General features: G+C 43.0%; 1 protein-coding gene across 4 annotated transcripts in view; it reads right to left on the reverse strand.

The window, feature by feature from the left end:
* Positions 1 to 2280: 2280 nt before the first annotated feature.
* itfg2 (integrin alpha FG-GAP repeat containing 2) overlaps positions 2281 to 18086 on the reverse strand; it is a 131601-nt gene continuing 115795 nt past the window's right edge. For 3 of the 4 annotated variants that reach the window (XM_068050715.1, XM_068050713.1, XM_068050716.1), the window contains exons 12-13: positions 11822 to 11980; positions 2281 to 3742 (exon numbers count right to left, since the gene is read on the reverse strand). In XM_068050715.1, the coding sequence (XP_067906816.1) occupies positions 11847 to 11980 (134 nt within the window). In that variant the 3' untranslated portion in view covers positions 2281 to 3742; positions 11822 to 11846. Of the gene's footprint in view, positions 3743 to 5294; positions 11981 to 18086 lie in introns of those variants that run through there. The other variant, XM_068050714.1, reaches the window with a different exon arrangement.

Genomic DNA, 18086 nt, shown 5'->3' on the forward strand with positions numbered 1-18086 from the left:
ACTGTGTTGCAGCTTGTTGGATGAGGCACTGCCACGTGGTATGGTTTGTGGCAATTTCCTCCCATGCACCGATATAATTTGCCCCCTTTTCAATGAGGCCTTCAGAGTGTCTTTAAAACATTTTCCCTGTCCTCCTTGAGATCAGGTGCCTTCCTTAAATTGCGAGAAGCGGATCTACTTCGGAACCCAAAGGCATGCAGATACAGTGTCCATACCAGCAGAACTAATTTCACATAATCATGGTTGCAATGCTGGAGGAATTGGCTTCAGTGAGGATGCTGGAGTTTGTTCACCTGTCTTCCCACTTGACTTTAATATCCTACAATATTATGAGAGCGCCATGGCAGTCGAGGTCAACACTTTGCTATTTAAACTATTATAGGGAATCAGGGGTTACTATATAGAAAATATATATTCCAAAAACTCTGCCGAGAATAGCAGAGGAAATTTCATATATCACTTATGCTTGCAGGATTCTCTCTCATGCAATGTCATTGTTCAGAACACTGCCTGGAAGTTCAAATGCAAAGTTCAGCATTGTTTTTTGAACCAGGTTACTCGAGTATGTATTTGGTCTGTCGGATATCTTTGTGTTAACTGTTGAGCACCTCTGCAGAATTTCTCCAAGTCTTTGTGCTCTCAGCAATTGCCAGGATCCATTTTGTGATACATTTGGCCTTGTCATGGTTATCTCCAGCTGTAATCGGTTGTTGTGCTTATGTGAAAAAAAACACTGAGCCACCCCTGCCCTTCCAGAAACCCTTTGGGAAAAGACAGAAGACAATCATTTCTTTCCCTTTCCCACTGGGGCAGCATGTAGAAAGAGCTCTAGATTAAGTAGTGACCTGGGGAAGGCAAGCCATTTTCCACCTCCCCCACTGTTGGTAAAATGGCAGCAGGGGCAGGTAGGCGACGGGAACAGCACCCCCTGGCTCCCACTCGGTTTTACGGCACCCCCGCCTCCAGCCCTGTGTTGGGTTTTAAACACATGTCCTGAGATAGATCCATATGCCTTGCACCTGACTGAGATGCAGGCACACCTGCCTCTGCTTTTGATTGTAGAATTTGTCCTTGTGCTCTATCCCACGAAGAGCTGGCAGAAAAGCTAATGGAATACCTACTCGCAGTTCGCCCGTTCTGATGAAAGGTCATTGCCCTGAAATGTTAACTCTGTTTTCTCTCCATAAATGCTGCCGGATGTGTTGTGCGTTTCCAGAATTTATTGTTTTTATTTCAGATTGCCAGCACCTGCAGTATTTTCCTTTTGCCACATATGAAGAAAGGGTTGTATATTGAACATGCAACTCCCTACTGGTGTGATGGATCTAATGCTATGGTTAGACTGGAAGATTAGGCTGCAGATATCAGATTAACTGAAACACGATCTGCAAACACAGTGGGATATATTTTTTGGTTGAGTCTCTGATTGGGCATTTCACTATTAACATTCACCATTCATTTTTATGCTGACCATGCCTGATTTTGCAGATTATTCGCTTCATTTACAAAGTACGGGCAATCTTCTTTCCTGAAAAATGTTGGTATCATTTTGTCTTTAAAATGACTATCAAGTCTTCTAATACTGGTAGGGGTAATTACCTTAATTTGTGTCATTTTGTACAGAGAATATGTCAAAAATATATAATTAATAAGGAACCAAAGACCAATAGTATTAGGATATCAAGAGCTACAGCAAGATGAAGACTAAACTTGGAATACTCCTGCTCCCTCCAGCTCCAAATTCAGCTAAGTATATTAGAAGGACTTATCATTTTGGTGACAACCTAGCAAAGACTGCATTCAGGTCTGCTCAATTTCAGGAAGTGGTCTTCAAACAGGCATTAGGCCCCTTATTTGCAGGTACTAAGGGCCAAATGTCTGTTTTAAGAATGGGCCTGATACCCTTATACTGGAGCTTTTACCAGTATGACAGGTGGCACACTTCGAGCACGAACTTCAGCTACGTATTGCTGGTGACCTGCAAATGTACATGGCACCTGCCACATTATCTATTTTAAGTCTGTAAAACGGGCATAGCATCAACTGATTTTTACGCCTATATCTCTGAAGGATTCATTCTTGAATGATTGAAAAACGATGCGCAGTCTTTGTAAAACTAACCATTTTACAATTTTTTTTTTCAATTTCCCTCCCTGATCAAAAAGAACATGTTAGAGAAGGTAACGGATCCAATGTTTGAATACATTTTCTGTTTGAAGAGTATTATTGAAAGAACAAGTAATTTCAATCTTATTTTTAAACTACTTATGAAAAAAACACATAAGCAAAGCATGGCAATGCATTTAATCAACAGGCATGTGAAAACTATCTGAAAGTAGAAACAACACACATCAATATAATCTTAATGTATCAAGATCTGCAATATAATGCTATGTTTATGGCTCCAACATACTGCATATATGTAGTTCCTCTGCTAACATTGCATACTGTGGGACAGAATTTTTGCAGGGATGCCCTTATCACCAAACGTAAATACAGTAAGAGATCACGCAAACAGCCATTGGGCTCGAGATCAACTTTGTGGTTCTTTGCTGGGCCACCTCTGTAGTTTGACTGTTTCCTTTATGGCATGGTGATCAAAATTGATCACACCTACCAACTTATCATAAACTGGCTTAGCTATATATTAACCATTCTATTCACATTGTTTATTGCTGCTTCACAGTGATCCAAAGTTACAGCATGAGATTTTGAGAACCTCTGCAGAATTTACTGGCAACTGTCCCCATCATAGAAACAGAAGTAGGCTACTCAGGCCCTCGAGCTTGTTCCGCCATTCGACCACGTTATGGTCGATCTGTATGTTAACTTCATCTACGTGCTTGCTTCTGTAACTATTAATTCCCTTGCCTAACAACAATCTAAACACCCCACTTTTTAAATTTTCAATTGACCCCTAGCCTGAACAGCTTTTTAGGGCAGATCACAAGGGCATACCTGACCTAACTGCATTGGGGTGCCCAAAGGTTGTCTCAAACAGCTCATCATACAGATTTCAAGCTCTGCAGGATTTACAGAATTACTTCATAATACTTGAAAAAAACTACCTAATTTTCCCAAATCAATGTTTAGGCATAATGTCCATTCCCAATATTATTTTACAAGCAGACACCAAAGGAAACTGTGAAATGAGATTCCAGCTCAGTTACACTTTTTTTTAAAAATGGCCATGATTACTATTTAATCTCCAAAATTATCTGTACAATAAATATCTCACCATAACCACTGAAATCTCTCCATTGAGACACTGAAGTCGTAATTATAACCTGGGACACAAATCGTGTATGTGGGAGATGGGGAAGACATCAGGCCACTGTGATGTTTTCGGCTTGCAGCCAGGACAGTTTTACTGCTTGGACCTCATTTTAATATGATTGATGGCTGCCTTCCTGATGGTGTGTGATTCAGCTAGCTCACCCACATCACGTGCAATTTCCAGTGCGACTCGTAATGCCTACTTGTACCTCTTAAAACTATGTCGTATCTCCTGCTTGGATTTTTTTAATTGCATAACTGTGAATCACATTTTCAGTAGACAGATGAGTCAAAGGGCTGCTCCCCACTTTTCAGATACCCGACTGGAAGTCCGAGTGGAGATGTGAGGTAAAGGAGAGAGCAGCTTTTTCCTCAAAACCTGCAAGGGCATCCCCAAGTCCACCACTCAGCAGGACTGATTAGAGGTGCCTGAAAGGGTCAGTGCCACCAGCCTTACCCCCAGGACCTGGGTAGAATGGAAAACAGGTTCAATGAACTAGAAAGAGCAGCAAGGGTAGGTACAGCTCTCCACATATTTACATCTCTTCCCCCTCGTTCACCCCTCCCCATCACTCTCAACAATTCCCCTTTCTCAATCACACACCTACAATATACAAGCACAAGGACACACTGTAACCTCCTTCTCATTTCAAGCACACTCACCTCTTCCTTCGATCTTCATAGCACATACTAATACTATCCTCCACTTGCACAACCACTGTTTACTCTCATCACACCTTCCTCACCACATTACACACAGCTGGCTTTACATTCATCATCTTCCAAGCTCATTCCATCTTGTTTCATTTACACCTCTCAACACTATACGGACAAGCCCCACATATCTCTACATATCTTTTCAACAGACACTCATTGACTTTCTCCAACCCACCCCCACTCCCTTTCTGTAGATAAAACTGTGCATAATGTTGTGGAGAAGAACAAGACCAGAGAGGAGTACCTAGCACCATAATTTCCAAGTCTTTCATCATAACTTAATCTATTCATGCTAGACATCAATGTTGTGGCTCTTTGCTGGACTGCCTCCACAATTTGACTGTTACTTTTATGTTTTGTGGGGGCACAGAAAAAGGGTGTAGAGAGAGAGAGCTGGGGGCAGAGAGCGAGGGGGGAGAGAGGGGATGACGGAGGGGAATGGCACAGAGAGGGGAGACAACACAGTGAGGGGGGATACACAGATAGAGGGACACAGAAAGGGAGAGGCATCGATACAAGTGTACAGGCAAACACTGACTACTTGTGCAAGCAAAAAATGCCAGGTATCTCACTAAATCAGTGTCCAACATAGTGACCAGAAAGTAAGTCAATAAATTAGTCTTCTCATTTAAAGCTTCTTCAAAACATGCATCTTTGTTGCTGTTTTGATTAATAGTAAGATAAATTTTTAATACCTTTATCTTTCTGAAACTGCCTCACCAGGCCCCTTTGTTAAGACAAAAATTGTAATGTGGCCCCATGTGAAAAATGTTGGACCCCCCCCGCTTCAAGCCTTTAACTTTGTGTTTTAAAATAACCTAGCAGCTAGGTTATTTTAAAACACAAGTTTAAAGGCTTGTGTTATGTAAATTCATTTTAAAATGGCAAAAGTCACTTAGGGAATGTCTTGATTTCTACACTCTAGCATGCATTATTTTCACCTGGGACACAAGCTCAGTGGCATGTCGGAGGTTGCTGGACTTTTACTTCTATATAAATGTCGCAATTTCGCTGCTATCCATTTGAAATCACATTGTTCCAGAACTTGTATTGAGGGGACAACAGGCAAGAAAATCTAAGGAATCCCCAGAAGTCAGCACTGTAAGTTCCTCATGAATACAAGAATATGGTGAATTGGGGCTGAGTGATATTGGCAAAATCAGGATGCAGCTGCCCCATATACAATAGTTAGTAAATACAATGTAACGCATAGCTTTAATAAACCATAATCAATGATGGACTGTCTATGATTCCTTAACAAAATCCTTGCTGCATTTGCAGTTTTAAAAAGTGTCAGGGAAGACATCATAAAAATTTATTATATTTCAACTACCATGTTACAGTCATTAACTGATTTTGTTTTGCTGCAAATTGGATTAAAGGGCAAGTTTTACAAGTATGTCAAAGATCAGTAACTGCAATGTGCATCATTTACTATCCAGTTTGAGGGCAGATAACCTGAGTGGCCAATGTCATTTGAAAGTTGTCTGTATCATATAATTACGCTTTGTTAAAAGTGCACCTTTGCTAACAGGGAATAGATTTGGCTTGGACATAAATTGGTTAGTGTGGAGTACAATGTTAAAGATAGTGACTAAACATTTTGGAACTGAATAATACATGCAGTAACAACTGCTCAACTTTTTGCAGCAAAGCTTTTTGTTAATAATTATCTTGTCAGACCTGAACTGGAATCGATAGTGATAGACTGAAATTAAGAGAATCGATTTATTGGAGGAACTGAAGGACACTCTTTATTTGTAATTGTGTTTATCTAATTTTGTTACTAGCTTTGGTGAGCAAATTACATTTTGAGAGATTCTGTTGTTTCTGTATTTTAGAATGCAGGACCTAGTTTAACAGCCTGTCAAGATGAATAAGCTAGTCTTGACTACCTACCGTTAATCTCTGTCCCTTCCTGTCCCAGTCTGCTTTTCTGTTTTACATAACTCTTCTGAAGTATTGTCTGCTTCATCCTGTAAAATTCTCCTGATTTGGAGATCACCACCCTTTTGTTGGCTGCCCTGTCTTCAGACACATATTAGAAACAGGTGGAGAAACTGCACAAATATCGGCCATCACGGGTTAAATTATCATATGACAACAGCAGTGTAAGAAATGATCCATCTTCCTATTGCTGATGGATCATTTAGCTGCGGTGCTAACCACTGCGCCACCCTATTCTGTCAACAAAAGTAATTCATATTGGCATTGCATACTATTTTGTTTGCGAGCTAGCTAATACAGTTGTGCTGCTCTCCGTTGATGTTTGTGTGCTTAGCTACTTTATAGGGAGAAATGTGTTTTAAATTGGACTGTGTTTTGATGGCATTAGATTGGCTATATAAATTATATACAGATGAATTGCCCCCATGTCCGTGGCTGAGTCAATAATTTTGTCAAATGTCTGTGGTGCAATATGTCAGTGCCTATCCCTGGCGAGTTTGGAGGTGGGACTGGGAGCAAAATTTGAAACTTACATGTTGGGTCAGCTCCCTAACGTGTTCTCATCTCCAAGCGATCTTGTAATAGGCGGATTTAACTTGGCAGTGGCAGGTAGCCAATTACGCCAATTGAGGGACCAATTGGGGGCAAGTTGTTGATGCTGACGGAGTCAGAATGGCCTCCTACTGAGTTGGGAGGGTGGCAGCAGCTTGGAGGCAGCCTCACAGCAGCAGGACCATTGGGGCCTCTTGTCACTGGCTCCATGGATGCACCACAGAAGTGCAAAGGCCACAGCCTTGGCCATAACCCTTCCCGTGGAGGGATTTTCCTTCCACACTGCAGGTCCTACAAGCTGTGGGTCTTACGTTTTTTTCAAATATTAAACAGGCTTAGGAGGGCATCTCTATTTTTAGACACCCTCATGCTCCCCTATCTGCTTTAGCAGCTCCCTCCTCCGCCCCTGGGGTTGCCATCCATCCAGTGCTGTGGGCCCTCCTTCTCCCTTGGGAACTCGCCTGTCCTTAATTGGATGGCAAATACAGAAACGGCCTGTTAACTGGCCACCACCCAGAAGATTTCAATTGTCAGCACACCTCTGACCTATGTCAGGTCAGAACCAATGCCTGAAATTTTTCAAAGGGCATAAGATTCTGCCCTAAGAGCTTTACATTCTGCAGTACATCAAAGTGCTTTGTGACTCATCTAAACTGCTTTGACAAGCTTTGCTTCCTTCTCCTCTCACATACGCTATGCTAGGGCATACTCTATCCATGGCACTTATAAATTGTTCTACATTGGGGAAAAAATAAATTGTGACATGTATATTCTTCACTTTTATGATTCCATATATAACATTGGAAATATAAATTTCTCCTGGTACCTTCCACAAGTGTGAATAGAGATTACCAATAAAGGCTATACCATGTAGGATTTAATTTTATTTTTGTACAATATCTTGAACCATTCTTTTAAATGCCCTGCCTTCTTTGGATTGTTGATTATATGGGAATATGTACCGTTATGAAAGTACTTCCATTTTTTGTTAAATTTTGAGGACTTGTGTTTTAAAACTGAGAAAAGGATTCCATAGATGCTGAACTTTGTGCTTTTTAAAAAAGAGGTTATCAGAAGGTCTTTTGGACTTGGTTTGCAAACAACATGAGTACAGATAAATACCCAGCAGGGTTTTTTTGACTTGGGGGAGATGTTTACAAAGAAGTGACAGGTCATGTGGGGATTTGGAAGACCCAATCATGCACAAGTCAACATTTTTACTGGCCAGCTGTTTCCTAGGACGTGGTGCTGTTTTGTAAAATGTGCCATACATGCCAGATTGTGGGAAAACCGCAACCTGCCATAAAACCGGCACCTCGAATTTCCATACCAATTTTTGGGGAACCATCTAGCAGGGTGTTGGTCGACTGTGTAGGAACTCTACCGAAAACAAAAGCGGATACCAATATATACTCACTATCATGGATATGGCTATTGGGTTCCCAGAGGCCATTCCCTTGAGAACAATTTCTGCTAAGGTAGTGGTAGAGAAGTTAACCCAGTTCTTCACAAGATATGGATGACCAATTGAGATTCAGTCGGATCAAAGTTCCAGTTTTATGTCTAAAATTTCTCAGGATGTTATGGGTAATTTGGGTATAACACAGTTAAAGTCTTCAGCATAACACCCACAGACACAAGGGGCTTTAGAAAGGTATCATCAGACCCTCAAAACGATGATCACGGCATACTTGTCATGAATATCCCCATGATTGAGGTAAAGGGCTAGAACTTATTTTGTTTGCCACTAGGGATTCACTTAATGAGTCAACCGATTTTAGTCCTTTTGAATTAGTTCATGGACATGAGATAAGAGGTCCTCTAAAACTAATTAAAGAAAGGTTTTTAGAACAGAGAAACAAATCATCTGTGCTAGGTTATATATCCATGTTCTGGGAACGGCTCACAAGAGCCTGCAAAGTGGCTCAGGAACACCTTAAAACTTCCCAAACAACCATGAAGAAATGGGCTGACAAGCATGCCAAGACCCGAACATTTCAACCAGGGGATGAGGTGTTAGTATTACTGCCTTTACAGGGTGAACCGCTGAAAGCACGATTCAGTGGTCCATATAAAGTGGTCAAGAGAACTGGTAAAGTAAATTATTCGACTGACACCCCAGATCCCTGGAAAAAGAATCAGCTGTGTCATATCAATATGCTGAAACAATATCATCACCGGGAGGAGGCTAAGCAAGCACAGGTATGTCATGTAGTAGGGAATGTGAAGGATGAAAAGGACAGTGAGAATGAAGCAGTAGGAGGCCTAGACAATTCTCAAAAAACCTCCTACTATCCGGTTAGCTAACACTGAATTGTTAGGGAGATTAGACACCAGCTTTCATATTTAGATGCAAAACAACGAGACCTAACAAGGCTACTCACAGCATATGCAAGAGTCTGTAGGGACAAACCAGGAAGTACCTTAGCCACACATGACATGGATGTAGGAGAATCCTTTCCTATAAAATAGCACCCTTATCGCTTGAGTTCAGAGAAACAGGCCCAGGTAAAAGCAGAAATCCAATACATGCTGGAAAACCACCTATTTGAACCCAGTCAAAGCAGTTGGAGTTTCCTAGTTGTGTTAGTGCCTAAACCTGACAGTTCAACTAGATTTGGGATAGATTACAGAAAGGTTAATGCAGTCACAAAGGCAGACACTTACCCAATTCACTGCTTAGAAGACTGCATTGACAGAGTGGGCAGCGCCACGTTCCTGATAAAAATAGATTTGTTTAAGGGATACTGGCAGGTCCCTATAACAACCCGAGCTAAAGAAATATCAGCTTTTATCACACCAGACGGACTTTTCCAATGCCGAGTGATGCCATTCAGGCTAAAAAAATGCCCCAGCCACTTTTCAGAGACTAATGAACCAAGTGGTAGCCAGTGTTCCAAACTGTGTAGTTTATCTTGATGATGTGCTGGTATACAGTGACACTCGGGAGGACCACTTGGAACAGCTAGAAACTCTGTTTAGAAAATTACAATCGGCTGATTTAGTGATAAACATTGCCAAAACTGAATTTGCAAAAGCAAGAGTAACCTACCTTGGGCATATGGTAGGGCAAGGACAAGTGTTGTTAAGAACAGCGAAAGTACAAGCATTGGTGGAGTTCCCTACCCCTAGAACTAAACAAGAAATCATGAGGTTCTTGGGGATGTGTGGTTTCTATTGCAAGTTTGTACCGAATGTTAGTACTACAGCTGCTCAACTGAAAGATTTGCCACAAAAAAAGAAAACCAAGGTAGTGTGGTTAGAGGAGAGCCAAGCATCTTTTGAGAGGCTGAAAGCCATTTTGATTAATGAACCAGTGCTGACTGCCCCAAATTTCACTAAGCCCTTCAAGGTAGCAATTGATGCTAGTGACCTGGGGGTTGGTGCAGTCCAGTTACAACACAATGAATCAGGAATAAAGGCCAGTGGGATACTTTTCCAAAAAGCTAAAGCGACAGCAGAAAAGATATTCAACAGGGGAAATAAGAAACCCTAGGCTTATTACTAGCTCTTAAACATTTTGAGGTCTATGTCTGTCACAACTACAGAGACACTGGTATATACTGATCATACTGCCCCAGCCTTTGTGGAAAAATTCAAAAAACAGATTGCCAGACTATTCCAATGGAGTTTACTGTTGCAGCCTTATCACTTAAAGATTATCCACATTGTGGGAAAAAACAATGTAATTGCAGATGCTTTTTTTAGGATTTAAACTTTGCTGAGTGCAAAGATGCCAAGCAGAGCTGTATTAGCTACAGGTAAAGAGTGAATGAGAATGTGTGTGCAAATGTGTTTTAATATTTTTTCATCTTCTATTTTTTTCCACACGCTGTAATAAAACACATTTAAAGATGGCGTTTCATTCCTAAGGTGGCGATGTCACGAAAGTGCTTCCATTTTTTGTTAAATTCTGAGGAATTGTGTTTTAAAATTGAGAAAAGGATTCCACAGATGCTGGACCTTTGTGTTTTTTTTTTAAAAAAGGTCTTTTGAACTTGGTTTGCCAACATGTACTGGAAGTCACCTGTCTTCAGATAAATACCCAGCAGAGGTTTTTTGACATGGGGGAGATGTTTAGTGACAGGTCAAGATTATAGGGGTCAGGCGGCTTGAATCTTGAGATATTTATGGGCGGCGCAGTGGTTAGTACCGCAGCCTCACAGCTCCAGCGACCCGGGTTCAATTCTGGGTACTGCCTGTGTGGAGTTTGCAAGTTCTCCCTGTGTCTGCGTGGGTTTTCGCCGGGTATTCCGGTTTCCTCCCACCACCAAATGACTTGCAGGTTGATAGGTGAATTGGCCATTATAAATTGCCCCCAGTATAGGTAGGTGGTAGGGGAATATAGGGACAGGTGGGGATGTGGTAGGAATATAGGATTAGTATAAATGGGTGGTTGATGGTCGGCACAGACTCGGTGGGCCAAAGGGCCTGTTTCAGTGCTGTATCTCTAAATAAATAAAAAAAAAATATTGCTTTTGGTTTCGCTTTAGATAGTGTGTTGTAGTTTTAAAAACCAGCCAAGTGAACAGTCACCCCAGCTCAGCCTTTTCCAACTCTTTGAGAAGCTCTTAGAAGCGAGTGCAAGAAATACAGAAATTGATGCTACATTCTTCCGAAAGGCCTGCTTGAAACCCCTTTTGCCGCATTTCTCGAGATGCTGGAAAAACCTACCAGATAAATCCTCAACGCCACCTGAACGAGCTGCTCCATAGAAAGATCCCTGTGACAGCCGTCTATGCGTATTTGGGATGCCAAACCAAAAAAGGGACAACTGACATCTTTGCATATCTTCTCTTTTTTTCTTCAAGAATTATCAAGTAGTTGGCCAAAATATTCTTTTTTGTAACAGAGCTTGAAAAAGAAAATCCCTTTTTTTTGGTTAACTGGTGTGTGTGCGTGTGTGAGGGGCTAAGGTAAAAAGGGAACTTTCATATTTCAATCTGTGTGTTAATGCTTTGCTTCATTATTGATTAAGTCTTGTTTTATAATAAACTGATAATTTTGTTGTTGCGTAAAGAAACCTGGATGGTGTATTTTATTCTGGGATAAAGAGTGGAGTCTATGATTGAACGTATCGGTAACTAGGTAAACATTTAAATATATGTTGTGACCTATGGAGAAGTGGAACTAGAAAAGACAGTGCACTCCCCCCACCTTGATTTTAACAGTACAGTCAACTTGCTGCACATTTAAAACACTCTCTCCTCTTTCTCAGAGACAGTTTTTAATTGTTCACCCTTGGGTCTCAGGATACCTTAAAATTATGACTTGTCAAGGGATCTGAAGCCTGCTCTGTTGCCTTATCAACGAGATAATAAAAACTTACATTCATTGCTTTTTCCCCAAATAGATTAAGGTTGATCAGACAGTTCTAGTTTAACATAGTTTGTGCCATTTATCCTCTTTGTGGCTGTGTCCTCAAGCTGGTCAGGAAAGTAGAGTGTCTGGTGTAGCATAGCTTGGACAACACTTCTGTTATTTACATCTGAAATACAAAGAGACAAAAACAGAAGTATGAGTGGTTTATTTTATAATTTATTTAATTTGCATTTCATACCTTCTCAGGAAGACAGCCATTTTAGGAAGACCACTGTTTCAATGATCAAAGAACCAAGCAGCTTGTAATTTTTTAATAATCCCAGGCTGCAGAGGTTAAAATCTGACATTGACATTAACCCAAACCCCACACTGTCAAGCCAGAAGTAGGTTTCTGGAACCCAATATTCAATGAAGCAGAAATTGTCCGACAACCCGCCCCCACCACGCCAATGAGTTCATCATTGTGTATTTGGCAGTTTTTATGTCTGTCAAGTTGGAATTTGCACAATCTAGAGCATTTTTTGGGCAAGGGCACTTGGAAGACTGACACTAAGGGAATGCGCAAGGTAATTAGTTTTCCTCTGTATACAATATGGCCTCTTTTGATTCATAAATTTGGTTTTGAATGTTTATTTTGTTAGCTTCTATTTTGGCATTGTTGCCAAGTGCTTGCTGTGATGGACAGTGCAGAGGGAAGGTAAGTTGTGGGACTCTTGAGGAATGGGCAATTGAGATCATATTCACTGGTATGGCAGTCAGATGAGTTGTTCTCGGACAGTCCGGCCAGAAAGAGGCTGTCTAGGTTGCCTCCTCCCTTCCTTTTCCTCAGCTTCTTGCCCACAGCTGGTGGACTGTGCATTTTGACATCTGGTCTGCCAAGTACTGCAGGGTTCCTCCAGAACACTCCAGGTAGCAGAAACATTTTTTGCAGCAACCTAATGGTCTGCTCCATCACATTTCATGTGGCAGCATGACTTTCATTGTATGCATGCTGCCCATGTGTGCCTCAGTACTGCAGTGGAATCATCAGCCATATCACCAGCAGATAGCCCTTGCTGTCCAGTAGCCACCCTTTGGTGTGCTGTGGTAGCTCAAATACAGATGGTACAGCAAACTGCCAATAAATGAAGGCATCATGAGTGCTGCCGGGATACCTGTCATTGACTTGTAAGATTCACTGAGTATGGTCACACACCAGCTGGACATTGAGGAAGTGGAACCGCTTCCAGTTGCAGCAAAGCGATGTGTCTGCAGTCAAAGGCACCCTGCACCATGGTGAAGCCTGCAATCCACACAAAGTCACATGCTCACTCCACCTGCTGCTCTCCGGCAAGACAATGAAATGTCAGCTCTCTTTTAATAGCTAGGGTCAGTGATCTCCCTTACGCAACTGTGGACGGCAAACTGCGGAATGTTGCAAATATCTTCAGCTTTAGGCTGGAATGAGTCCAATGCATAAACATTCATCGCCATGGTCATGTTCACGGCCAATGGCAATGCAGTCCTCCCCCTACTGTGCAGTTACATTTATGGCTGCAGCACGTGGCAGATTTCAGTGAGGACAGTGAGGTGCTAAATTGGGGGAAGGCTAATTATAACAATATTAGGCAGGAACCGAAGAATTTAGATTGGGGGCGGCTGTTTGAGGGTAAATCAACATCTGACATGTGGGAGTCTTTCAAATGTCAGTTGATTAGAATCCAGGACCAGCATGTTCCTGTGAGGAAGAAGGATAAGTTTGGAAAGTTTTGGAAACCTTAGATAACGAGGGATAATGTGAGCCTAGTCAAAAAGAAAAAGGAAGCATTCGTTAAGGGCTAGAAGGCTGGGAACAGATGAAGCCCTTGAGGAATATAAAGAAAGTAGAAAGGAACTTAAGCAAGGAGTCAGGAGGGCTAAAAGGGGTCATGAAAAGTCACTGGCAAACAGGATTAAGGAAAATCCCAAGGCTTTTTATACGTACATAAAGAGCAAGAGGGTAACCAGGGAAAGGGTTGGCCCACTCAAGGACAGAGAAGGGAATCTATGTGTGGAGCCAGAGGAAATGGGCGAGGTACTAAATGAGTACTTTGCATCAGTATTCACCAAAGAGAAGGACTTGGTGGATGATGAGTCTAGGGAAGGGAGTGTAGATAGTCTGGGTCATGTCGTTATCAAAAAGGAGGTGGTGTTGGGCGTCTTGCAAAGCATTAAGCTAGATAAGTCCCCAGGGCCTGATGGGATCTACCCCAGAATACTGACGGAGGCAAGGGAAGAAATTGCTGGGGCCTTGACAGAAATCTTTGCATCCTCATTGGCTACAGGTGAGGTCCCAGAGGACTGGAGAATAGCCAATGTTGTTCCTTTGTTTAAGAAGGGTAGCAAGGATAATCCTGGAAATTATAGGCCGGTGAGCCTTACATCAGTCGTAGGGAAATTATTAGAGAGGATTCTTCGGGACAAGATTTACTCCCATTTGGAAACAAATGAACTTATTAGAGAGAGGCAGCATGGTTTTGTGAAGGGGAGGTCGTGTCTCACTAACTTGATCGAGTTTTTTGAGGAACTGACGAAGATGATTGATGAAGGAAGGGCAGTGGATGTTGTCTATATGGACTTTAGTAAAGCCTTTGACAAGTGTCCTCATGGCAGACCAGTACAAAAGGTAAAGTCACACGGGATCAGAGTTGAGCTGGCAAGATAGATACAGAACTGGCTCGGTCATAGAAGACAGAGGGTAGCAGTGGAAGGGTGCTTTTCTGAATGGAGGGCTGTGACTAGTGGTGTTCCGCAGGGATCAGTGGTGGGACCTTTGCTGTTTGTTGTATATATAAATGATTTGGAGGAAAATGTAGCTGGTCTGATTAGTAAGTTTGCAGACGACACAAAGGTTGGTGGAGTTGTGGATAGTGATGAGGATTGTCAGAGGATACAGCAGGATATAGATCGGTTGGAGACTTGGGCGGAGAAATGGCAGATGGAGTTTAATCCGGACAAATGTGAGGTAATGCATTTTGGAAGATCCAATACAGGTGGGAAGTATACAGTAAATGGCAGAACCCTTAGGAGTATTGACAGGCAAAGAGATCTGGGCGTACAGGTCCACAGGTCACTGAAAGTGGCAACGCAGGTGGATAAGGTAGTCAAGAAGGCATACGGCATGCTTGCCTTCATCGGTCGGGGCATAGAGTATAAAAATTGGCAAGTCATGCTGCAGCTGTACAGAACCTTAGTTAGACCACATTTAGAATATTGCGAGCAATTCTGGTTGTCAGACTACCAGAAGGACGTGGAGGCTTTGGAGAGGGTACAGAAGAGGTTTACCAGGATGTTGCCTGATCTGGAGGGTATTATCTATGAGGAGAGGTTGGATAAACACAGATTGTTTTCACTGGAACGACTGAGGTGGACGGGCGACATGATAGAGGTTTACAAAGTTATGAGTGGCATGGACAGAGTGGAGAGTCTGAAGCTTTTTCCCAGGGTGGAAGAGTCAGTTACTAGGGGACATAGGTTTAAGGTGCAAGGGGCAAAGTTTAGAGGGAAAGCTCTTTACACAGAGGGTGGTGAGTGCCTGGAACCTGCTGCCGGAGGAGGTGGTGGAAGCAGGTACGATAGCGACGTTTAAGAGGCATCTTGACAAATACATGAATAGGATGGGAATAGAGGGATACGGTCCCCGGAAGTGCAGAAGGTTTTCGTTTGGACAGGCATCAAGATCAGCGCAGGCTTGGTGGGCCGAATGGCCTGTTCCTGTGCTGTACTGTTCTTTGCTCTTTGACATCCTTACTGAAGCCCAATCTTTTCACATACAGCTCCTTGATGAGGCTTTGGTAGAAGAATTGCTTCCAAATCATTTGCAACAATCTTCAGCCAGAAATGCCAAGTGGATGATCCATCTCAGCCTCTTCCTGAAGTCCCCAGCTTCACAGATGCCGGTCTTACAGCCAATGCGATTCACTCCACGTGATATCAAGAAACGACTGAAGGTACTGGATACTGCAAAGGGTATGGGCCCTGACAATATTCCGGCAACAGTACTGAAGACTGTGCTCCAGAACTTGCTGCGCCCCAAGCCAAGCTGTTCCAGTACAGCTACAACACTGACATCTACCTGGCAATGTGGAAAATTGCCCAGGTATGCCCTGTACACAAAAAGCAGGACAAATCCAACCCAGCCAAATATTGCCCATCAGTCTACTCTCGATCATCAGTAAAATGACGGAACGTGTCATCGACAGTGTTATCAAGTGCCACTTGCTTCGCGATAATCTGCTCACTGACTCTCAGTTTGGGTTCCGCCAGCCACTCAGCTCCTGACCTCATTACAGCCTTGGTTCAAACATGGACAAAAGAGCTGAACTCCAGAGGTGAAAGTGATTGCCCTTGACATCAAGGCAGCATTTGACTTGAGTATGGCATCAAGGAGCCCTAACAAAACCGGAGTCAATGGGAATCAGGGGGAAAACCCTCTGCTGGTTGGAGTTGTACCTAGCGCAAAGGAAGATGGTTGTGGTTGTTGGAGGTCAATCATCTCAGCTCCAGGACATCAGGAGCTACGCAGGATAGTGTCCTAGGCCCAACCATCTTCAGCTGCTTCATCAATGACCTTCCTTCAATCATAAGGTCAGAAGTGGGGATGTTCGCTAATGATTGCACAAGGTTCAGCGCCATACATGACTCCTCAGATACTGAAGCAGTCCGTATGGAAATGCAGCAAGTCCTGGACAATATCTAGGCTTGGGCTGATAAGTGGCAAGTAACATTCGCGCCACACAAGTGCCAGGCAATGACCATCTCCAACAAGAGAAAATCTAACCATCTCCCCTTGACATTCAATGGCATTATGATCACTGAATCCCCCACTATCAACACGGTTTGGGGGGGGTGGGGTGGTGGTCACCATTGACCAGAAACTGAACTGAAGTAGCCATATAAATACTGTGACAGGTCAGAAGTTAGGAATCCTGCGGCAAGTAACTCATTTCCTGACTCCCCAAAGCCTGTCCACCATCTACAAGGCACAAGTCAGGAGTGTGATGGAATATTTTCCACTTGCCTGGATGGGTGCAGCTCCAAAAACACTCAAGAAGCTCGACACCATCCAGGACAAAGCAGCCCTCTTGATTGGCACCCCATCCACAAACATTCACTCTCTCCACCACCGATGCACAGTGGCAGCTGTGTGTACCATCTACAAGATGCACTGCAGCAATGCACCAAGGCTCCTTAGACAACACCTTCCAAACCCGTAACCTCTACCACCTCGAAGGACAAGGGCAGCAGATGCATGGGAATACCACCACCTGCAAGTTCCCCTCCAAGCCACACACCCTCCTGACTTGGAACTATATCGCCGTTCCTTCACAGTAACTGGGTCAAAATCCTGGAACTCCCTTCCTAACAGTACTGCTGCTGTACCTACCCCACATGGACTACAGCGGTTCAAGAAGGCAGCTTACAACACCTTCTGAAGGACAATTAGGGATGGGCAATAAATGCTGGCTTAGCCAGCGACGCCCACATCCCATGAACGAATATAAAAAAAAGCACCCTGGGCAGTTATGGACTCCTGCTGAGAGCCCTTCTCTCCCTCCTCCTCCCTCTTCTAGCAGCTTGTCCTGGTGTGTGCCTCTGCTCATTCTTCCAGTCATGCTGTATTCCAAGGGGAATACCTGCTACTGCATGCATGGCTGGGAGCAACTGGTTTGTGCAGAAGCCTTGAAATCAGAACTAAGTCGTTCAGCACCTGCCACACCACTCCCTGAAGACTTAACCAACTTTGAAGAACTCTAGAAAACACTGAACACTTGTACAATTGTAGTAGTGGCCAGTAGAAATCAATCAGCAATTAACATAAAAGTAGTTAATGATCCCTTTAAATAGTGTTGGTTGGGGGCGGGAGCAGGAGTGAGCAGGAGTGTCGAGCTCCAAAATGGCAGCACTGACATCAAATCACATTGACAAATCAAGATCTGCCTACTCTACATATCTCTGGTGGGTATGCCTCACCAATCTAGAGTCCAGTGTGACACTCACCAGAATTTTGCATGCATGCTGCGGGTGCCATTTTGGACCTCAAAAAGCGAGCACAACGCATCTGTACTTTGAACCCTAAAAGTTGCATATATGTGCATTCCCTGTTTAGTCACTCTCAATTAATCCCTGCTGTCCTGCTATTTTCATTATGTCTGCCTGTAGAGTCTAAACAAGAGCCCGCGTCTGTACTTTGAACCCTAAAAGTTGCATATATGTGCATTCCCTGTTTAGTCACTCTCAATTAATCCCTGCTC

This window comes from Heterodontus francisci, chromosome 18 (assembly GCF_036365525.1).
Source record: "Heterodontus francisci isolate sHetFra1 chromosome 18, sHetFra1.hap1, whole genome shotgun sequence".
Lineage (NCBI taxonomy): Eukaryota > Metazoa > Chordata > Chondrichthyes > Heterodontiformes > Heterodontidae > Heterodontus > Heterodontus francisci.